Source organism: Pogona vitticeps, chromosome 2 (genome assembly GCF_051106095.1).
Source record: "Pogona vitticeps strain Pit_001003342236 chromosome 2, PviZW2.1, whole genome shotgun sequence".
Taxonomy (NCBI): domain Eukaryota; kingdom Metazoa; phylum Chordata; class Lepidosauria; order Squamata; family Agamidae; genus Pogona; species Pogona vitticeps.
The window spans coordinates 167,749,244-167,773,173 of NC_135784.1; the positions used below are offsets into that span (position 1 = coordinate 167,749,244).

The 23,930-nt window shown below is 47.3% G+C and overlaps 1 protein-coding gene across 3 annotated transcripts in view; it reads right to left on the reverse strand.

Annotated features, from left to right (window-relative positions):
* Positions 1 to 90: 90 nt before the first annotated feature.
* The window catches only part of ITGB7 (integrin subunit beta 7), a 52,930-nt gene continuing 29,090 nt past the window's right edge, over positions 91 to 23,930 (reverse strand). For 2 of the 3 annotated variants that reach the window (XM_072991142.2, XM_078384671.1), the window contains 12 exons: positions 23,122 to 23,292; positions 22,229 to 22,470; positions 19,201 to 19,359; positions 16,721 to 16,816; positions 16,518 to 16,607; positions 14,670 to 14,813; positions 13,874 to 14,067; positions 12,546 to 12,751; positions 10,997 to 11,213; positions 9,684 to 9,889; positions 7,764 to 7,927; positions 91 to 371 (listed from right to left, as the gene is read on the reverse strand). In XM_072991142.2, coding sequence (XP_072847243.2) covers positions 309 to 371; positions 7,764 to 7,927; positions 9,684 to 9,889; positions 10,997 to 11,213; positions 12,546 to 12,751; positions 13,874 to 14,067; positions 14,670 to 14,813; positions 16,518 to 16,607; positions 16,721 to 16,816; positions 19,201 to 19,359; positions 22,229 to 22,470; positions 23,122 to 23,292 — 1,952 coding nt within the window. In that variant the 3' untranslated portion in view covers positions 91 to 308. The remainder of the gene's footprint in view (positions 372 to 7,763; positions 7,928 to 9,683; positions 9,890 to 10,996; positions 11,214 to 12,545; positions 12,752 to 13,873; positions 14,068 to 14,669; positions 14,814 to 16,517; positions 16,608 to 16,720; positions 16,817 to 19,200; positions 19,360 to 22,228; positions 22,471 to 23,121; positions 23,293 to 23,930) is intronic. The other variant, XM_072991144.2, reaches the window with a different exon arrangement.

Sequence of the window (23,930 nt, forward strand, 5' to 3'; positions counted from 1 at the left end):
CATCGTAAGAGGTTGTGTTTACATTGTATGATTTGTTTGTATCACACTTCGCCACAGCTCCTTACCTAAGCAATAAGAAACAACTCACAGTCTCTATCTTCAGGTTTATTATCCAGAAGGACATGACACAAAAGGAGAAAGGAGTGAGGAGGGCAAAGGAAAACAAGGCACCTTGGTCCAATTGTTTAACATTACAAGCTTCCTGAGCCTCATGGACTGGCTGTGGACTTAGAGGGAAACAAAGCCCGGTAGAGCTGTCTTCTCAAGATGTGATTACTTTGTTTTTTATGATTATTATTTTCCTTTTCTTAATTACTGTATTTGGGGTTGATAACCGTAGTGGTGGCGCTCCGGAACAATGGATTATTTGCCTATGAAAGAAAGTTGGAAAATGTCAGCAAAGGTGCAAAACTTGTTTTCTACATCTGCAGATGGGATGATCCACTCTGGTTTCTCTTTCCACAGAACTGAGAGGGAATGAAACTGTCCTGCCACATGGAAAAATATGCAATGTAATTTAATGACTTCAAATAACATTGCACAGTGTACCTGCTACCCACAAAGTGTTCAGCCTTGGATGGGCGAGCAGGGGAAGATGTACAAAGTGGACTGCTTTCTACTACTTAAAGAATTCCTCCTGAACCATTAACACATTGCTCAAGCTGACTCTATAATTTTTTTTTTTGTGACAGTTAATTGAACAGCACTAAAATATATCCATTACAAGAACCTGCATCCGTCAGCAATTGGGGTTATTTGCTCAATTCTGCAGATTGTGTCTCGAGATCCACTCCTGGGTCACAAAAGCAACTCTAAGCACTTATGGTTTGGAGGAGGAAAGGAAGGTCCAAAAATGCACGGTGGAGCAAAATGGGAAAGGGTTGTAGATTATTACTGGTGTGTGGAATATTGTTGATTCGGAAAGGGCAATCTTGGGTTAAGAATCGTAATAATCATCATGGACCATCAAGTCAAATTCTGACTTACGGTGACCCTTTCTAGGGTTTTCTAGTTAGAGAAGACTCGGAAGTGGTTTCCCACGCCCTTCTTCTGGGGTCGTCCTGGGACTGTGCAGCTTGCCCATGGCAACAACCGTTGGCGCTACTCCCAGGAGGGACAGCGAGGAATGGAACTCCCTGTGACAAACCCAGACCTACTGGGATCTGCCACACAGTTACACTAAGCTGCCACCAACCATTCCCTTTAATAAGTCACACAGACCAGGGATGGATTTTTAAACAATAAAAAGAATAAGGTTTATTTAAATACACACAGGGAAAAATAAAACAATCAGGTGAATAAGATAAAGTAACGTGGCTTAGTTTCACTCACACATACACACAGTTTGGTTCACCCAGAACCCTTAACTTGAAGCACAGACCCTGAACCTATCAGTTCTGGCTAACCAACAGACACCTGAACCTATCAGGTTGGTACTCTGACACACAGAAGTACCCTGTCTGACACACAGACTCCCACAACAGCTTCTTCTTCCCAGCTGCTGCTTCGTCACATCCCAGTGTCTCTCAGTATCTCATCACACACCACACAGGTTTCTCATTTATATACAGTACAGCCCCTCCTCCTGATGTCCCGCCTTCCACTCCCCATAGGATGGAACTTTCCCTCCAAACCCATGACAGACAGGTAACATCAGTGCTGTATGTAACACCTCCCCTCTTTATAAGTTGTTTTGTAGGGGGAAAGCTAAGGTGCTTTTCACCAAAAAACAACCTTGATAAAACACACAACAACAGTTATACATACCATATTATACTCACTCATACTTACATTCTAAGTTAACCATAGCAAATAGGCATTTAAACATTTACCATATACATTACATCAATTTACCTTTATTCATACAAACCAAATTAAAAAAAAACAGGTACATTTAACTTTTTGTCATCATTATATACACATAGTCCATGTTTCTTTCGCCGTCTTCAATCTTCAGGTCTTCTTGATAAGGCGTCAGCAACACAGTTCACTGACCCTCTGACCACCTTCACTTCAAAGTCATAGTCCTGTAGATTTAAAGCCCACCTCATAAGTTTGCTATTGTGGGTTTTCATTGTCTTTAACCATTGCAATGGTGAATGGTCAGTACACAGAATAAAATGTCTTCCCCAGATGTAAGGCTTGGCCTTCTGGATCGCGTAGACTATGGCCAAACACTCCTTCTCCACGGTTGCCAAATGTCTCTCACCTTTTTGAAGTTTCCTACTCAGGTAGGACACTGGATGCTGGTCACCATTCTCATCCTCCTGGCACAGAACTGCTCCTACCCCGCTGTTAGACGCATCGGTGTAGATGATGAACTCCCGGTCGAAGTCTGGAGCCCGCAGGACAGGATAGTTGATTAACGCCTCCTTCAACCTCTGGAACGCCGCCTCACAGTCGCTGGTCCACGGGATGCGGTCATCAGCCGTCTTCCTCGTCAGATCGGTCAGCGGAGCCGCAATCTCGCTAAACCTCGGGATGAACTTTCTGTAGTAGCCCACCAACCCAAGAAATGATTTGACCTTTTTCTTGGTGTTGGGTCTAGGCCAATCACGAACAGCTTCTATTTTGGCCTCCAGGGGTTTTATCATTCCTCCCCCTACCATGTGACCCAAGTATTTTATTTCTGGGCTACCCAGCTGACACTTGCTGGCCTTTACCGTTAGCCCTGCTGCACTTAACCTCTGCAGCACTAACTCCAGGTGTATCAGGTGATCTTCCCAGGTATTACTGAAGATCCCTATGTCGTCAATGTAGGCCACTGTAAAGTCACTGAGCCCTGCCAAGGTCTGGTCCATCAGCCTTTGGAATGTGGCTGGTGCATTTCTGAGACCAAAGCTCAGGACTCGAAACTCATAGAGACCAAAAGGGCTGCAAAAGGCAGTCTTTTCTTGATCCCTGGGATCAATTCTTAATTGCCAATATCCCTTTACCAGGTCCAATGATGAGATGAACCGACAACCCCCTATGGTTTCAATCAGGTTGTCTAGCCTGGGCATTGGGTAGGCATCAGGAGTGGTTACACGGTTTAATTTCCTGTAATCGACACAAAACCTAATGCTCCCATCAGGCTTGTCCACAAGGACTATCGGAGAGGACCAAGGACTAGAAGAGGGGACGATTATGTTCTCCCTCAGCATCTCGTCCAGCTCCTTCCGCACCTTGTCCCTATAGGGTCCCGTTACTCGGTATGGGGATACTGCCTGCGGGGGTGCATCCCCTGTGTGGATCCGATGCATCACTCCCTTCACTATCCCCGGCTTGTTGGAAAACACCTGTTGATATTTACTAAGCAGCATTTTTAGTTCTTGCTGCTGGTCTTGGGTGAGTGCAGGACTGATCTTTACCTCCTCTGGGTTGTATTTTACTTCCCCTCTACCCTCCCAGAAGGGTAATTCAGCTTCCTCACTCTCAGCTGCTTTTATCGCGAATAAAACCCTCTGTTCCCCTCTGTAGTAGGGTTTTAGGGCATTCACATGAACCACCCTCCTTGCTTGGTTCTCCTCCTGCTCTATTAGGTAGTTCAGGTCTGACATCTTGGAAATGACCCTATATGGTCCTGCCCATTTGAGCTGCAGTTTATTCTCTCTGCAGGGCCTAAGCCAAAGCACTTCCTCCCCTGGGTCAAAGTGCCTCTCTCTAGCTTTGTGGTCATACCATGTTTTCTGTCTGACCTTCTGAGCTTGCAGGTTTTCTGCTGCCAGCTCTAGATTTCTCTTTAGGTCATTCATCAAGGTGTCTATGTATGTCACAACGTCTTGTGGGTCATCCTGGGTGATCTGCTCCCAATTTTGTTTGATCAAATCAAGGGGCCCTTTCACCCTTCTCCCAAATAAAAGTTCAAATGGACTGAACCCGGTACTGGCTTGTGGCACTGATCGATAAGCAAACAAAAGGGACTGCAGCTTCTGGTCCCAATTGTTTGGATTCTCTGCCAAGTAAGCCCTAATCATGCGCATCAGAGTCCCATTGAACTTCTCAGTTAACCCATTACTTTCAGGATGATAAGCAGTGGTTTCCTTGTGCTTAATTCCACAGATTTGCCATAAGCGTTTCATGAGCTTTGATGTGAACGATGCGCCCAAATCTGTGATTATCTCCGAGGCAAATCCCATCCTGGACATATACCCCACCAAAGCATCGGCCACTGTGTTAGTTTCAATGTTAGTCAAGGGTATGGCTTCAGGATACCTTGTGGCATGGTCCACAATGGTTAGAATGAACCTGTTCCCCCTCTTTGTGGCCTTGGGCAAAGGTCCCACAATATCCACCCCTATGCATTTGAACGGAGTGTCAATCACAGGCAAAGGGCACAACTTTGCTTTGGTCCTGTCGCGGTTATTCCCCTGCCTTTGACACACATCACATTGCTTACAGAACTCCCTGATCTGCTTCCCTATGTCAGGCCAGTAGAAATTCTGTGTGATTCTCTGCTGTGTTTTGTTCACCCCTAAGTGTGCAGCAAACATGTCAGAGTGCCCCCTTTGTAAGATCATGGGGCGATACTTTTCAGGTACCACCAGCTGACTTCTGATCCCATCTCCCCCTTTTGAGACATTCCTCAGGGTTTCTCTATATAAAATCCCCTTTTTCTCCAGAAATCTCACTGGGGTTTCAGGTGTTAGCTGGGCGTCAGTCACCTGTTCAAAACACTTTTGGAGAGTGGCGTCTGCCTTTTGCTCCTGTCCAAATCTGCTGTCTGTGGTTAAGGTTTCCACCACAGCTTCTGAACTCCCCTCTGCTTCCGTCTCTGGCTCATCATTACCCCCCTGAACTGTCCCCGTGGTGGCTTGTGAGCGTGTAATCACTAGCACCCGTTTCACATGTTCAGCCAGGTCATTTCCCACGAGCACGGCTGCTGGCAGAGTCGATGAGATCGCTAGCCGCCACACTCCCCTCCAGCCTTGAAAGTTGACAGGTACCTCTGCTACTGGCAGAGAGATTACCTGCCCCTCAATCCCTGCCACCTTCATGCTCTCATTTGGGATTATAAACTCCCTAGGAATAATATCTGGATGGCACAGGGTTACCTGGGAACAAGTGTCCCGCAGCCCCCTATACTGACGGTCAAGTATTCCTACGTCCACCCCTGCTGTCTCAAACAACTGAGAATCTGTTTTTATCAGCAAGCAGCGCTTTACCTCCACAAGAGGACCATTTTCCTCAGCCTGATCAGCAGAGGTAGCTGTTCCAGACTGAGTAGTCATGGCAACAGGCTCCCTCAGTGACACTGAGCCTTGCTCTTTCTGGACACAGAACACAGCTTTTGGCTTGGTCCCACTAGAATTCTGAGGCGCCATTCCTTTTAGCTGCTTTAATTTCTCACACTCTGAGATTAGATGACCCTTTCCCTGACAGAAATAACATTTTCTGGTGTATTTTGATTCTCTCTCATCTTGTTTTGGTTTTCCCTCCAAAATCTGAGGTCTTAGTTTCATGTCTGAGGGCTTCCCTTCACCATGGGTTCCTCCCCCTTGCTGGCTTTTCCCTGGTCCCTGAGAGTACTTGCTGTAGGTTTCTTTGGGTTTACCCACAGATTTCCCCTCACCCAAGGGCTTTCTTATTTGGGAAATAAAATCTGCGATCTCTGCGGCTGCTGCCACAGACTTCGGTTTCCTTTCCCTCACCTGGAATTTCAATTCCCCATGCAGGACTGAATAGAACTGTTCCAGTGCTATCAAGTCTTTAAGCTGCTCATAGGTCTCTGTCCCTTCCTGCGATAGCCATTTCTCAAGCAGCCTCACCAATTGGGCCCCCACTTGGGTAAAAGTCTGTTCTGGTTTCTTGGTGAGGGACCTGAATCTTTGTCTCAGCTGTTCCGCATTTATCCCATGTCTGGCAAACACCAGTTTTTTAAACTCTGCAAAATCTTTCATCAGTTCCTCAGGCATCTCGGCATAGACCTCAGCCAGGCTACCACTGATTAAAGATCGCATGATGGTCATCTTCTCAGTTTCCCTCACTGAGAAGTCCACAAACGCTCTTTCCACTAAGGAAAAGAACACCTCAGGACAATCTCCCTTGTGGTACACAGGGAATTTCTTCAGATCAGCCTTAGACAATTGGCCTCCCTCAGAATCCCTATTATTATTATTGTTCTGGTTCATCAGTTCCAGTTTTCTTAATTCAAACGCCATTTTCTCTCTCTGCAATTCCAATTCAAATTGTCTCTGTTTCTCTCTTTCCCTTTGCTCCATTTCAAATTGCCTTTCCCTTTCCTCCCTTCTTTCTCTAATCTTTCCTCCATTTCCCTCACCCTCAGTTCATGCTGTTGGGCTAGGAGTATTTTTCTGAGTTCTGGGTCCTGCTCTCCTGTGCTGTCACCTTGCACTGAGCCAAATTCATCCTCAGAACCTTGGTCAATCTGGGGGTCTTTCACTTCACTCATGTCTGCTACTTGGCTTCGAGTCAAGGGCATAATCCCCCCTCAGAACAGGCTGCTTTAAAAAGTCAAGCCTCAGAATAAAACGACCACTTTTTTCCTTTTTGCCTCAGAACCAGCTCTCCCTAGAGATTGCTGCTGTTCTTCAGCACTAACTTGCAACAGTATCGAGTCAGAGCCTACCCCCCTCTGCTGGGCCTCTCAGCTGGCAAGCTAGCTCACTGTTACTACGCAGTTTTGCCTCAGCTTTTTCCCGCCAAAACTAGGCTGCCTCAGAGCACCTTAATCTAAGTCTCCCCAGTTGGCACGTTCTTCTACTAGCGCACCTCCCCGTGAGGTACACCTAGAAGATTACCTACGCGCCTCAGACTGTCCCTGACTAGACCCCCCTTGCTCTGGGCACACTTGCCAAGGCTTTGCTGGACCACTGGACAACTGGACCAGTCGTATCCCACACGCTGGACACCAATCAATGTGACAAACCCAGACCTACTGGGATCTGCCACACAGTTACACTAAGCTGCCACCAACCATTCCCTTTAATAAGTCACACAGACCAGGGATGGATTTTTAAACAATAAAAAGAATAAGGTTTATTTAAATACACACAGGGAAAAATAAAACAATCAGGTGAATAAGATAAAGTAACGTGGCTTAGTTTCACTCACACATACACACAGTTTGGTTCACCCAGAACCCTTAACTTGAAGCACAGACCCTGAACCTATCAGTTCTGGCTAACCAACAGACACCTGAACCTATCAGGTTGGTACTCTGACACACAGAAGTACCCTGTCTGACACACAGACTCCCACAACAGCTTCTTCTTCCCAGCTGCTGCTTCGTCACATCCCAGTGTCTCTCAGTATCTCATCACACACCACACAGGTTTCTCATTTATATACAGTACAGCCCCTCCTCCTGATGTCCCGCCTTCCACTCCCCATAGGATGGAACTTTCCCTCCAAACCCATGACAGACAGGTAACATCAGTGCTGTATGTAACACTCCCAACATCCAATACCTAATGGACTGAACTAGCCAGGCAGTCTTGGGATAGGGGAAGGTATATAATTAGACAAAACGAAGTGTAGCTTATACAACTCTTGTCTGCAGGTTTTGCCTTTCCAGGTTGTAGAGCTCTGTATTTTGCAAGTTTTTCACACTCTGCTGTCCTAATCGGGGTGGGGGGTGGGGGGTGGGAGGTGGACATAGGTTTGAGGGCAGAGGCAGCTGCCCAGCTGGATGGCACCCAGTCACTTTCTGGGCTGGTGGGTACAGTTGAGACGCTACGGTGAATAGCATGCACTTACACAGCTACCTAGTCCAAGCGAGAGGCAAAAGCTGGCCTTCAACGGGGGAAGTTGTGGGCACTGACCTCGTTCCACTTGGCCTCTTTGCGCTCCTTTTCAAAACGGCTGAACTCTTTCCGGTCGTAGACCTCCACCGCGATGCGGTAACCCACAATGACGATCAGTCCGACACACACCAGGCCCAGCACCGAGCCCAGCACCACCCACTTGAATGTCTGCCTAGAAGTACCTATCAGGGCAGAGAGAAAGGAGGTGGAGGAATCCCCATGGAAGAAATCCATTCTCCCAGCTGCCTCTCGGGCACCCATTCCCCCTCTCATTAACCCCCCCTTTTTTTTTTAAATTTATATACACAGCCTTCTCCTGGAGTCACACACACAGTGCCTGACTATCAAGCTAATATTGATATCAACTATTTGGCTATTCTTCTCTGTGCCCCATAACCACTTTTTTCGAGGGCAGTGGGGGGTAAAGGAAGCATCACTCCACCTCAGAGCCACCTACCCCAACCAGCCTGCTCTTGCCTGCTTCCCTTCCCAGTGGAAGAGAGCCAACGGGGCAGGAATGTCCATCTCCTGTCTTCACCTCTACTAACTCCCCACTGTGGAGGATGTTGGTGACAAGAGTGGAGCAGAGAGAAGAGGAGGAAAATGAATGCATGGATGGGGTGTAAGTTAGCTGCCCAGTTTTGGAACCAAGCAGAGAGGAAAGTAGCAGCAGGGAGAACCCTGCCTGTTTCTGTGTGTGTTGTGTGAGAGAGTGAGTGTGAATGAGTAATGTAGTAGGTATCCCATGTTGGTCTGTTACAGAAATTACTTTTGGAGGTATATTGTGGTTTCGGCACTCAGCAGCCACAATGGGTATCGGGCAGCATTGGGTCAGAGTTGTGTGAGCCAAACAAGTTGTCTTTAACTCCTTGAACTAGCCCACTGCCCTCAGGTGAGGTGGTGCACATCATCTCATCACTAGTGCAGAAGTAAAATTCAGCCGGTGGTATATTTCTTTTCTTGTACATAAAAGGATCAGTGTCATTCTTCTCCACTTTCACCCCAACAGTGAAACATCTTGGGCTGGATGCACAGGGCTCAAAGTGCCTCTTTTAAACTGGGCCACATTCTCCCCATTTGAAAGTCACCGGCACAAATATATAGCTAGTGTCTGTGAAAGAAAGCCAGCGTCAGACGTGGGAAAGTTGTCCCTTAGCAGTGCAGTTCTGTTCAATTCCAGTAGGTTCAGTGGGATTTGCTCTCCGAAAAGGACACTTGGAACTGCCTCATAATTCCCCTGCTCTTGAAGGGTGAGTAATACAAGCTTTGGCTTTTCATTCAGAAATGCATACTATACTGTAAGGCAGTGCTACTGTACAGGATTGCTAGCACGGGGTAGGAACTGCATCAAAGAAAAGGAAAGGAGTATCCAGCCTCTGTTTTGATTTATTTTCTTCATTCTGTGGCTTCTTCCTGTGTTCACATCACAGACACCTGAAAGCTTTGTCATCACCTCTTTCAGTTGCCCGACAAGGTGGATCTGACAATAACCCTTGTACAGTACTTCAACTGATAGCATCTTTGCACCTGGCCAGAAAAAAAAATAATCTGGAACTGTGTTCTTAAAAACCTCCACTGATTCTGAGAGAGGCTTTGAACAATCTGATTGCAGGAAGAAATGTTTTCATGAGGACAGGAGAGCGAGAGAGAGCACGTATGCATGCACACGCACACACAGACACACAGTATATACATTGGCCCGCTGGACAAAAAAAAGAGGGTAGAGGCCTTTATCCTGCAGAGAGGGAGGGAGTTTGAACATCAAACAACACCTGCTGCCATGAGGTCTACCCAATACAGCACCGGTCTCTCCACTGTGGCCAATCTGTTGCTCCTGGAGAGCCCCTTGGAAAGACTATCCTAAGCAGGGAAGCATTCTCCTGTGTATCTAGGATTCAAAGTTCAAGAAACTCCCTCCCTCTCTTTCATTCTACTCACCCTCTTTGGTGTTCACCATCAAGGTGACTCTGCCCGTCTCATCCTTTTCAACGTGGTATCTGAAGAGTGTGCCGTCGTCTGCTTTCGTCTGGCACCAAGTCTCGTTCACATGAAATGCGGGCGACACTTCCACTGCCTGGTGGCAGGACGTACTACAATTCCCACTCAGCGGCCCGGTTCCAAAGATCTTGCACTCCGCACAGTCCCTGCCAGGACGCAGAATCCCCGTTAGAGAAGCCTCTCTTTTTTTGCCCCCTGCCCTTGCCCAGGGTTGATTCCTTCCACTTCTCCTGCCCCACAGAATTTTCTCCCAGTCCAGCCCCTTCCCCCACTGAGGAAATATTTGGCCGTCTGAGCTGGGTGATCCTGGAAAGGTCAAAAAATCTTAACGCATTCCATACAATGTGAAAGAAGCAGGGGTTCCAGTTTTAGAGATTTCTCTCCAGGCACAGAATGAGTAGGATGGAGTTTGCCCTTCATCCCCCCCCTTCCCTTTTGGGCTGCCTATCACGGCAACCCACCATGGAGGAGACCTCAGCGACCTGGACGGCACAACTGCCCTGCAAGAACAGGGCTCGAGGAGCAGGACGTCAGAGCTGGGGATGGGGGGGGGGCGGCCTTCCAGACGTTGTTGAATCACAAACCCCCACCCACCCACCGAGCCCCCAGCTATGTTTAGCAGGGTGGTGGGTAAAGAATCCTGCATTCCAACCGCATCTAGAAGGCTCCAAGTTGCTGACCTTCGCCCTATGGAAGGGAAACTCATTTCCCCCCCCAAAAAAACAACAACAACACAGTGTGGCCCTCACATAATCCAAAAGCAAGGGTAAGTGACCCATTTATCAGACCAGTTTATTCCCTCACCCACCCGTTTCTTTCCCAATGTACAGCAAAGCTGCTGCAGTAGTTATGTGGGCCTCTTTCTCTGCTCTTCTATTACTAGCTGTCAAATCATGTCTCTCCGGGAGCTTGAGTCAGGGTGCCTGACGCTAGAAATCCAAGTGAGTGGTACTGGTGGTGACTTCTTTAACCATGAGCTACCTTCCTCTTTTGCTTAAAAGACTGGCAAATGCTAGCGTGAGGACACCACCTCTGGAATGATAAGGTAGGAGGAGACAACTTTGCTGGGTACATTCTGTGCTTAACCTGGTCCAAGCGATCAGGATATTTGCAAAATCTCATCCAAAACATTCATCTTTTCCCCACCGTCACTGAGCACCAAGGGCCTCAGGCACTTGCTTCCTGAGCATCCCTCCCCTTCCCTGCACCTGCCCAGCTTTACCTGTTCTCCTACGATCGCGCCGCAGTCTCACCTGTGCTCCTCGCAGGGCGTCTGGCAGTCGGCGCAGCGGCTGCAGTGGCTGTCAAACCAGCCTGCATCACATTGGCATCTGTTGCAGACACACTGCCCGTGACCACTGCACACAGCACCGTCCTGTGTGCACCCGCTCGTATCCAGGCTGCACTCGCAGGCACTGCCAGTGTAGTTTGTGTGGCATTCACAGCGGCCACAGTGGCATTGCCCATTGCCTACCAGCAGAGGGAGACCTCAGTCAGCACCACAGGTTGCCTGCAGAGAACCATTCCACCCACAAGCAGAGAAAGCTTTCATTCAACGGCCCCCTCAAGCTTCTGACTTCTCCAAACTGAGGGCATCCAAATGCAATGGACTACACCTCCCATTGCCATTATGCAACAAAACAGCTTTAAGTCACTTTGATGAATCAATGAACAGTCTCCACTCATCTGGACTGTGAGCAATGCTGAAGACTGCCATCACACCATTGATGTTGTTGCAGGCTAAAATTGTTCCGCCAAGAAAACAGGTACTGTCCAAACCCAGTTATAGATTTATTCATAGAGCCAATCAAAGATGCAATTTAGTCATTTCTGGAATAATTTGAAATTCCTTCCTTTTATAACCCACTTATCCTCCACCATTTCCAAGTCAAAGGTTGGAGGTACTGACCTAATAGCGTATCTTGAAAGCTACAGCCAGTCAACGATTTGAATCATTGTTTTTATTCTCAGTGACCCAGAATCAGTAGGTTGACTACATTTGTTTTGGAAGCATTTTGGCTATAGACCAGTGTTATGGGACATTAAGTCCAAGACACCTGGAAGGCACCAAGCTGAAAGTAGCTGCCTTCAAGCCAGTTTTCATATTCACATGGGCCAGAAACCTGCTTGTTTGCAAGTAAGTGAATATCTGTGCTCCATATCCCAGTATGTGTTTTTCCTGCACCATACTGAACACACAGTCCTTAGTGTTAAGGGACTCCTAAAAAAAACCCCTAAGGCAAACTGACATAACCATGAATATATGCTGGGTGCAGTAGGCCCCCCTCAGGCTGCAATCCCATGCATGAGGACTAAGCACCCCATGGGCCCACAGGGAGCCTCCTCTCGCAGTGGGGATTTGTATGCTCCCCATGGGGCGCTCCCAACACAATGTCCTTCTGCCACCAAAGCCCTGCTCTCCTGCTGAGCTGGAAAGCAGGAGGAGATCTGCTGTCGTCAGTGCTTTCATAGCATTCTGTGCCTGCCAGATGACCATCTTTCAGCCTCTTGCACAAGAAGGATCTTGGCACTACCACCACCAGCAGCAACTTCAGCAGCAGGATGTTATGCATGGCCCTCAAAAGGTCTGAACCCCAAAAGGTGCCCCCCTGCTATACACACTGAGCTGTCAGTAGCTCCCATTGAAATAAATAAGAGCTGCCTCCTCAGTCAGGCATGGCTAAAATTCACTCTCAGTGTCCCAGTTATCTGTGTCCCAGCTGTGCAGCCAGGGGCTCTGTCCTCCAGAATTCCCAAGGATGCCAAAGGAGGCATTCTGAGACACTCTATGAATGAACTTACCTGCACAAAGTTGTCCGTTGTGCCTTTCGCAGCCTTGGTTGTCGCACTTGCAAAGGGGGCTGTTGCACTGGCATTTCCCACACACGCACTGGCCCTGGCCCCTGCACCCCAGGCCTGCCTCGTTTACGTCTTGGCACGTGGCCTCTGGATCAAGCAGTTCCTCTTGCTTGCACTGACAGAGCTGACCAACATATCCCTCCTGACAGCTAGAGAGGGTGCAGAGAGTGGGGAGGGGAGGTCAAAGAAAGCGGCTGAGTCATTGGGTGGGGGCCGACAACATATCGTGAGAACCAACTCTCCACGTCTTCCTGAGGATACACCAGGCCTTTACCCCAGAGTTAGGGAACATGTGGTTGCCCTCCAGGCGTTATTTCCATCCACCACAGTTGCCATCCATCTTAGCTGCATGTTTCCCATCTCATTTTAGGGCCTAGTTTGTTCCTCAACAAGCATAGTTGACTTGTTTTACCCTGAAGGGTAGACAGTGAAAAGGACTGGAGCATTTTCCTCATAAAAATGCTAATATATTTGGGCCTTGGCAGGCAGGCGGGGGGGGAGGGAGGCCTCATAAGCCCCTTCCAACTTCACTATTCTATGATTCTAGGAAAGAAGGAAGGAAAGGTTAAGTAATTTGGATGAGAAGGTGAACCAAAACGGGACAGAGGTTTGAGAGAGCACTGAAGATTGGCAATTATTTTCTTTCAAATAATACAGGTCAAGGTTGAGTAAATCTAAAATCAATTAATAGTGGATCTGTATGATGTGGCGGCACGAATGTTTCCTCATGTAACAACTAACATAGCATGAGATGTGGTGTCAATTGCTAGGTTTAGATGTCTTTTCAAAATAAATTTGTGGAAAAGGTATCTCCTCAGAATAGTCCACTATGATGTTCTCTTTCAGCGGCCTGTTGTTAGAGAGAGGAGCAAAACCACCTGAGATTTCCCTATGGTTGCCTTCCTCAAGTGGGTCCTGTTCATATATTTGGGACTACAAATTCTCTTGTTCCTTGCTCATGTGGGATTTCTAGCCAGCTTCTGGCACTTTGAGGAAGGCTGCCCTTTGAAATGCCCTCCCCAAAAGAAACTGGCCTTTGCTGTCTTGCTTCTCCCCTTTCTCTGGAAAGGCAATTGAATCTCTTCCCGGAGGCACAGTTAGAGGCTGCTATTGAAACTTTTTTTAAAAAAATCAGTTTTGATGATATTATTCATACCTCCTGCATGTGCTGTTTCTAATTTTGCTATAGAACTCTTATCCACCATGGAGGGGTTTGTTCAAATGATGCAGAAAGACAATTTAAAAATAAATGCATTGTGATCAGTCAATACCGGCAGACTCCACAGGTGAGATTTCCATGGCCACCCGAACAGTGATCTGCGTAGGTTTGGGTATCTCCACATTGGCACTCACAAACCGTTGTCAGCTCTACCTGCAGCTCCTCGGCCACCCCTGGGACTCGGAATATCAGCTTCCGGGGTTCAGGTAGACACATGCTGGCTTTTATCCTCACCGTGAATTCCACCTAAGGAATGGGAGCGAATTACTTGAGAGGGATCTCATGCCTGCCCAGCTATATTGCTCCGAGTCAAAGAAGGGGATTGCCCCCCCCCATGTCCCTAATGCAGGTCTGCAGGCCACCCCCCACCTGTCCTGTGGAGGGCTGCAGGCAAGCCGCTCTTCATCTGTGAGTCTATTTCCTTCTGCCAAGGGCTGCCCCAAGGACCAGCCTGATGGGAACCTGACTATCTCTGATCATTGATCAGAAACAGCAGGACTTTCCTATTCACTTTTTTTTCGCCCCACAAAGGGAAGGGGGAAGAGGACCAATGCTGACTACTCTCAAATACTGTTTTCAAGGGCTCACTGAGAGCCTTTCATCAGCCCGTCATTCTCCATATAAGGAAGGGAAGAAGAAACAAAGCTGGGCCCTGGACAAAGCAGAGTGGAAGATCTTCACCCACGGATGCATCAGGTGATCTGACAACACCCGTCGGCACAGGGACCCCCATGGTGTTATATCAGCTGGGAGAGGCCCGTTTCCATGCACAAACACAAAAGCAGTTCCCCACCTCTGTTCTAAGTCATACCAGGTAGGCCAGCACCTACTTCCTCTTCTTTACTCACCAGCTGGTTGACACGGACACCAACGCATTCTCCACCGTTTCTGTTTCCGCCTGTTTCCAAGTCACCGCAATGTGAGTCGTAATCAATGGAGATCCCAGGGGGCAGGTCTGAAGAATGCTCCAGATTCACTGTAGAGGAAAGGCTCTGTGAAGAGACCAACCAGAAGGAGACACACCTGGCTTGAAAGCGAGCACCTGAATCTCTGGCTCTTGAGGCAAACTTTGTACCAGTGGAGTGCTGTCATTATCAGTGTGGGCTATGAGCCTGGCAAGGGCGAGAGAGGGGCAGAACCTATGATTCAAGCCTCGACCCGAGCATCTCACCAAGAGCTGGCTTACAGCCAACCACTGTTTCTCAGCCTCAGAGAAGAAGAATATCGCACAGATCTGCCTCCGAAAGAGCACTGAAATAACCCACGTGAAACTTCATGACCTGGAAACAACACTGAATAAAGATGTTTGAAGTCACGCATGTGAAACTTGCTGAACCTTTACAGACGAAACTTGATTTTCAAAGAGTCTTATTACCAACAATTACTACTTATCTGAGGGGTTGGCAGAGGCACAGCGGAGAGCTCTGCCCTTCCGCCAGGGTCCCACGATATTTCCAGATTTCCAGGGGCAGAAGGAGGAGGGACTTCCCTCCTGGGGCAGCTGACTGGCCGGGTATGGAAGAGGGGCAAAGCTACACCTGCCCACCTACTAGGCCTTGCCTTCTCCCCACAGCTCACCAGGGGGCAGCCATCTCACCACCTCTCTCAGGATCAGCAACACTTCTTTCTGTCAAGGGCTGCATTTCCTCGGGGGGGGGGGGCAATTGGTCAGACCATGTGTCGGCAGGGGACTGGGCTGAAGTCAGAAATGCATGGGTCCAGATCTCAAACTACATGAGCCCACTTCTTGCCTCTCCTAGTGTTCCACCACCACCTTCTCTCTCTCTCTCTCTCTCTCTCTCTCTCTCTCTCTCTCTCTCTGCCTTTTCCAACTCTTCTCTCCTTTCTCTCTCCCACTCTCTCTCCTACTAGGTAGGAGCGTCAACTGAGTCTGTGCAGAGGGCTCACTTTTAGGCCCTTTCCTGACCCCTCCCACCTCTGGATCAGTGGGTGCCACAAGCAGAAGGAGGTATCAGCCGCCACGCGTCACGCCTGAACAGAAATGCTCACATCTGTTCATTCATAATGTGTTCGTCATCAGAGGAGTTCACAGAGATCAACAGCTGCGGGCAGTTCATGGTGCCCACTTCCCTCCAAGCAATATACTGTAAATCCATCCTGTAACCTCAGACCGGTCCCTTGAGAAATGCTCAAGCAAGGACGCCCTCACTCCCTGCACCCTCACACAGACAAACGCAGATCACATATGTCCGGCTCTTCAAGGTAGGTATCACTTTGATAAGGACCATCAAATAGATCCAGGTTGGAAAGATGCCAAAGGGAAGGTTTTAAGAAAGGCTCAGATCCACCAACCTGATGGTGAGGCAATGCCCTTTTGGCTGCAGCTACAGATGGGACGCATTTTCCATACAGGGACGAAAAGAATCGCCCAAATGAGAGACTTGGGTTTTTGCTACAGAAGGCTAAAATGATGGTTCCATTGGATGTTTTCACACTGAAACATCGTACCGTATAGGTAAAGGTGAGGGATGGGGGGAGTTCTCTCCAAACACATCTGGAGGGGCACAAGCTCTAGAACAGAGCTCAGGCATAGCAGCCTGCATGCCCACGCCTCATCTGGGCCTGCCTCTGTGCTGTGGTGCTCTGGCGACCGCCCACCCACCCCCCGTCCCCTCCTGCCCTTCCACCTGCACCCGAAGGGATGTGCCCTTCCTGCTCCCTTCCCTTCTGCTCACACTGTAAGCTTCTGCAATGAGCTGCACCACATTGCTGGAATCCTCCTTCAGCTCCCCCACCACGGACTTGGGGATGAGTTTGCTCAGCTCCTGGACAGGAAAGCAAAAGGAGGAGGAGGGAAAAGGTCAAGGACGCGGCCCATGCACCCCACCTCAGGCATCCCTCTACTCCCCTGGCTCCCCGATCAGCACTCAGCACTCACCTCGTACATGGGAAGCACAATGCCGGTTACAGCGAATATGGGCTGGATGTTGGATTGAGAGAGCACCTCTGCCAAGTGCCCAACTGAAGGATAGTCCTGTTTGGGGGGGGGGGAGAAACAGACAGAGAGCATTGGAAGAGCACTGAGACTCAATTCTCTCTCCCTTGCTTAATATATTGTCCTCCTTCCTCCTCTCAGAGATGAGAGACTGAATGTAGAAGCTGTGGCTCTCTGGCCTTCAATCAGAAAACTCCAACCTCTGCCAAAATCAAGCAAAGAACCGTTTCTAGTGTGGCACAAATTAAACACAAAGGTAGCTAATTTACGTATATTTTTGTACCACACCCATAGTTGTCCAGGCATAGGATTTCATCCCTACTTGCACTTAAAAGGCTAAAGATAAAACCACAGTGCAGTGGAGGACAACTGCTTTGCACGGAGAAGGACCCCGAGTTCAGTTCCCAGCAAATGCAGTTCCAAGGACCCTTAAGGTTTGGATTGGTGGGAAGGTCCCTGTGGCATCCGCCCAGGTCATGAATATTCATATGCTATGTGCATAAACCAATGGGAGTGCTGGAGGGGTGGAGTCATGAGATATAAGAGACTCAGCAGCAGGAGGAGGAGGAGGAGGAGGAGAGGGACTTTGAGAGTTTAGAGAGAGTTGAAGAGTTTTTGGAGTTTGGGCAGGAGAGTGGTGGTTGAGAGTGGAAGAAGGAGGATGTTTAAGAGTTAACAACACTGCTTGCTCTGTCAACATTTGTAACAATAGAAAAGAGTGCATGCAATGTTGGAACAAATATTGTTCTGTAAAGTGCCATTAACCCCAGAACTGTTTTTATTGAGTATGATACCTGAAAATATAGATAAGTCAAAGAATTATATAGTTATATACATAGTTACGGCAGCTAGAATTTTATATGCTAAAAATTGGAAAAGATCAACGGTACCGAAACAAGAAGATCTTATTGAAAAGATACGGGAAATAGCCAAAATGGACATTTTATCAGAAGTCATGAAGGACTATCCCTTGCAAAAGGCAACAGAAAGATGGGATCTATTTAACAAGTGGACAGAATCAACAGGCAGCTTGTGAACAGTACATATTGAAAGGAGAACTGAATCTAGAAGGCAGAAAAGAGTAAACAGAATAATTTAAAATCTTGATATGGCAATAGGTACAGAATGGATGAAAGTATGTTATTGTCTCCCCTCTTCCTCATCAATCCCAATTCCCTTTTCCTTTCTGTTATCCCTTATAAAAAATAAAAAGTACAAAAAAAAACATTTGTAACAATAAACAATTTCTATTTGGTTCTTTTAAAATGACATATGGTCTGGACATCTATCATTAATTATAGATAATGTTGATGTAATCAACCGGTGGCAGCTGAAAGACACATAGCGTGAGCTCTTAGTTTGGTGAAACAATCAGGGGTCTCGTGGAATCGTGACAGTCCCCAACTGAGATCCTTGAAAAGTAAGTGATCCAGGACTTTACAAGGCAGTTCTTCATATTCATTTAAAAGGCAGCTTCTCACATCTGTATGAATACACCCTTCTCTTCTCACCCTCTCTGCTGAAATAATTGTGCACAAACGTGGGCTAAACAGCATGAGGCATTTGCAAAATGATTCCCTGATGTAATGCCTTCACGTCACATAGTTTATTCCTCACTTCTGCCCAGATTTTTATATCCACAGGCAAAATTCGAAGGCCTCAAGAAGTGGGCTGTGTCTGTATGTTGACCTGAAAGGGTGAGTTTTCCAAAAGTTGCCATGAGGACTGAGGGTGTGGAGTGGCTGTTGGCCACTGACCTGACTATGAGGGGGAGTCAGAATAGGGGTGAGGGAGAATGGAAGAGAGTGGACTGAAGAGGAGCACTTCATGCTGCATACATTTTAGGGTGGTTCACAGGAAAGGGACCCTTCTCCATGCTGAAAGAGACGAGGGAGGGCGCCCTGCAGGCCCATGCAGTCCAGCCTCTGCTTTCATGACAGGCCACGTTGCATTTTGCCTCCTGTAGTAGAAATACTATCCTGACCATCCACCTGATAAGACATCACAAGAAAAAGCTCTTCACAGGTACTTACACACAGGGAGCTCTTCTGAGTGAGGAAGGTCCCTAACTGGACCCTTCTGGCCCAGATCCATCCCACTCCCTGCAGGCAGAAACTCTGTGCCCACCCATCCCAGGAACCCTTTCCCACAACACCCGAGTCCTCTTTGGGGGCGACTGGGGAGCAAACCCAAATCAACCTGCCCTTTGCAGTTTCTTTCAAACCAGAGAGAAACCTCCTTCTGTCACCTCCAGGTTTCTGTTCAGTCACTGTGGAAAGATTTCATTTTTGCTGGAGAGACACCAGAAAGCCATGTGGGTCCTGTATGGTCCAGCTGTCCAGGCTCCCAGCCCTGGGGAGGTCTTTCCTGTTCTTTCCTTACCCAAAGTATTTTCCAATCCCAGAGGGCCAAGAGAGACTTACATAGAGGTGGCTCTTCGTGTATCGTCCCTGGGCATCCAGGTGGCATTGCCCGTCATTGGGCATGTAGATCCCACCCAGCTTCCCGTCCCCTGCTGTGTGGAAGGCACCATCCGAAGTGAAGACCAACAGTCGCGTCACATTACGCCAACCAATCTGCTCCTGGGAGGAAAAGAGGGAGTTTCTTGACAAGATGGGTGACACCGCGACTTCCCGTACTCCACCATTTGGTTTGCTGGCGGCTGCATCTGTGCATAAACACAGCACAACAGCATAGCTTGTCCAGGACAGATTCAGACAAGAGCTGAGATCCTGTTGATTTGTTGGACAAAAGGCACACAATTCAACTTGAACAAGTAACTGCTGGGATTTAGGGAGGGGAAGGCCATGAGTACGCTGGCTTGATGCAAACTTAAGAAGCTCATCAGGGACTTGTTAACACCTAGCCAGGAATGACTCCATTTTACACCTTTTGGATAATAAAGCAACAGGATTTTAGCAAGTTTGCTAACAGAGAAGGAAGGAAATGGCACATTTCCATGGTCTGCCACATTTACAGATTTCAACAACTCAGATTTTGCTGCCAACATTTGCCTTTGGAATGTAGCATTTTGATGTCAGGATTTTTTTTTTCAAACCCTCTCATCTGGGGATTTTTTACTAGTTAAACAAATGAGCAAATTTAACACCAACTTGGCTCTAGACATAGTGGTGCTTAAAGGAGACTTACTACAATCAATGAGAAGTATGCTTAGCTTGTCCCATTGAGTTCTTTTTTTAATGTAATGGACTGACAAGGTTTAAATTTGGTATGCATAGAGTGTTAAAACAATAAAAAGTTGGGTAACAAAGAATCATCCCTGAAAAAGTTCTTTTAAAATTGAGGCTTGAATATTAGTTGAGCATGGTCATTACAAAACAATTAGCCAGCTCTACAGCCAGTAGGGTCACTGAACAATAATCTGACAGTTATTGTGTTTAGAATATATAAACATAAAGCAACATTTTTGTGCTATAGTGCACTCTTTTGGTAATTATATTTTGAGTTCACGATTAGTGATGGGGGTATTTCTATTCATATACAAATACGAATATCCACACACAACTGGAATTAAGGAGGGTCCGGCCCCTGGGGCTGGACCATCCACTTATGTGTCCACCGGTGCCGGCGGCATCACTCATCCTTCCAGTCACTCCTGGAGCGCCACTCTCTTCTCACTCGGCTGGCCACTTGGCAGCTGTGCAGGGAGACTCGTCCTTCCTCTCTCTGCCTGGAGTGGCTAGCCAAGTGGGAAGAGCACATCATTCCAGAAGTGATTCGAAGGATGAGTGATGCCACTGCCACCACCAGATGTCTGCATGGACAGTCCTCCTTAACTCCAGCTATATGGGGATATTTGTATACAAATACAAGGAGCCCCATCTCTATTCATGATAGTCTGACATTCCAGGATTTTTGTTGTTTGTTGTTTAGTCATTAAGTCACGTCCGACTCTTCATGACCCCATAGACCAGAGCACACCAGGCACACCTCCTGTCTTCCACTGCCTCCCAGAGTTGGGTCAAATTCATGTTGGTTGCTTCGATGACACTGTCCAACCATCTCATTCTCTGTCGTCCCCTTCTCCTCTTGCCATCACACTTTCCCAACATCAGGGTCCTATCCAGGGTGACCATATTCTGGCAATCTAGAATCTTGGTATTATAAGGTCTTGGTTTTACAAGGACCTTATGTGACAGTATCTTATCTTATTCTTCTAACTCTGCTAAATGTTAATCAAAATAATAAAGTGGCAGGTTGTCAGTTTACAGATTTCTGGAGTTACAAAGATTGAAGGAACATTACAATTTACTACTGAGAAATGATTCTTGGAGTATCAAGCTTTTTAATCTACAAAAAAATTATTTACTGATAGGCAGAAGGTGCAAAAACTGAAAGAATTATAAATACAGGGAGACATGACACACACATGTACACATATAGAGGAATTCAGGAATTCATCTCATCATCACAACTCCACGGCACTTCCCTCCATAGAGGGAAACTGGCACAGGACTGGCTGAGCATCTAGAATTATTTTGTGTGTGTTCTTAGTATGTCTAGAGGCTAATAAAGTTATTTCTTATTCTTATTTTTAACAACTTTGATATTTTAAGAGACGTATTCTCAGCTTTTAAAAATGCCTTTTTAGGCTATACAGGTATTCTTAGAATGTAACTTTGTTCTTTTTTTACTTCTAAAATATATTTAAATGAATTTTGGATTGAAGTATTTCCCTGCATATTTACTACTAAATACTTAGTACTGCTTAAGTATTTGCCTGCAATTTAAGTTTAAGAGTTCATTTTCACAGAGCTCATAGTAAAGCAATGAGGTCAGCCACCATGGATGGCCACCAACTTAGATGGATTTAGAAGAGGATGAGAAAAATTCACAGAGGGAAAGATGATCAATGCCTATATACTATTTCTCAGGGATCAAAGGGAATACATATGCCTTGCCAGTTGACAGGACTGGCAAGATACAATTGGGCTTGTGTCCTGCCTAAGGGCCTCCTGGAGGCATCTGTTTGGCCATGGTAGGAGATGATAGGATGCTGAGCTTGGCAAGACTTTGGTCTCATCTACCACAGCTCTTCTTCTTATGATTTCAGGCTTAGATTATGACCCAGGCTAGGAAATCTTAATAATATGGGACAACAGGCATTTGCTGACCAGACAACTGAACCCAGGGCAAAGCATAATCATTCATCATCTGTTAATTCTTGTTGACAGGAAATCTATCTCTGTCATGTTTCCACTCAGACAGATCAAAGGGCGGGCCTTTTATGCAAGTGTATCAACTTGGAGCCTGACAGCGATATGAAAACACAATGAGTACAGGTTGGTGTTTGGATGTGTTCGTACTCAAACATCTGCACATGCATGTGCTAGGATGTTTATGCACATGAACTCACAGAACTCTTGACCAAGCCATTGTTAGTGGAGCCTATGCGGACCTCCCAACCTTGTTCCATTGCCATGCTCTCACCTTGCAAACGGCTGCCTGCATGATTGCATCGAAACCTCCTTCCGCATCGTCCAAGTTCCCCGAGATGTGTTGCTGGCTGACTCTGCTCTCAAACTCACTGGCATTGTCCGTCAGGGGCAGCACATGATGGTAGCTGAACGGCGACTGGCAGGTCTTCATTAAGGTGGGGCAGGGGTTCTTCCACTTTGACGCTGCTATACTCACGTAGGGCACCACTGTCTTGTCAACGAACGAGCCAAATCCTGCAACGGCAGACATTCTGCGGCTCAGTTTAGCCCACCCGCACGTTGCCCCCTTCTCTCCTTTTTCTACTCTGGACCCCTTACAGTAGCTGCTCCCAGGTACGCCACAAATGCATCAGGCCAGCAAGTAACATATTCTGGATTGGGTGTGGGGTGGTGTCCCACTCAGAGATATTGAGGTCTCTTCTATAAAATTTCTTTTTACACTAAATAATTTCAGTTTAAGCTAAACTAACTGGCACCAACTTACAATTCTCATGTCACAATTGTAACCTCTGGGTTCCCCAAGGATCAGCCCCAGGAGGGTTGCTGGCTGAGATAAAAGAGAACATGGTACACCTCCCATTCCACATGCAGATGCAACCTTACTTTGATACTGGCAATGAGTGACTGCCCTCTGCCTCCAATGAGGGCAGCCATTAGTTTAAGAGGTACAAGATCAGCCAAGTGACTCACATAGCTCTGCCCTGTGATAGAAGAGTATTGCCAGGTACTCAACAGACCAGAGAGGCAGTTGCTGCTCCTCTTGTCCCCTTCCCATTATTTGCCACTCCGAGGTTGCTCCATCCTCCACCAAATTTGTAGGGCTAGCTCTTGGTTTACGCTACCCACCCACCGCAAGGAGTTTTGATTACAGGGATGCATACATACCTATCCTCACGGAAGTAGTAACATCACGCAAGGCAGCCAGGAGGTCATTTCCCAGTCGCTTAATGTTCTCCAGGTCATCCATCATGGAGTAGGACAGGTCCATGAGATAGTACAGGTCCACAGGATAACCTTCAGCCCGTTTGAAGCGCACCTGGAAACTCTGCTCTTCCTCTGTGGGCACAGAGAAGGCGGACAGGTTGACAGGCAGGCAGAAAGCAAGGAGGGAGGGAGTTTGGAACAGTTTTCCAAATACAGTTTTCCAAATACATGAAAAAGCATGTACTTTTCACATACAGTACATGTGAAAAAATAACATTTTTTATTTTTTTAAGAAATATATTATTTATTAATAATAAAAGGATAGGTTCTCTTGGATTGAAGAAGAAGAAGAAGTGATGGGGGCATCTGTATTGGCATACGAATACAAATACCCCCACACAGCTGGACTTAATGAGGATCCAGCCCCCTGGGGCCAGACTGTCCACTCACACGTCCGCTGCTCTGCTCTCCCTTCCAATCACTCTGGAGCTCGTGGTCGGCTATCTACTCGTCAGCCTGGCAGGGATACTCATCTTCCCTCCTTCTGCCAGGTTTGAATAGTTGACCGTGAACGCCAGAGTGACCAGAAAGGAGAGCAGAGCCGGCGGTAGCAGTGGACTCGTGACTGGACAGTCCGGCCCCAGGGGGCCAGACCCTCATTAAATCCAGCTGTGTGGGGGTATTCATATTCGTATATAAATACCTCCATCTCTTCTTCTTCTTCTTCTTCTTCTTCTTCTTCTTCTTCTTATTCTTCTTCTTCTTCTTCT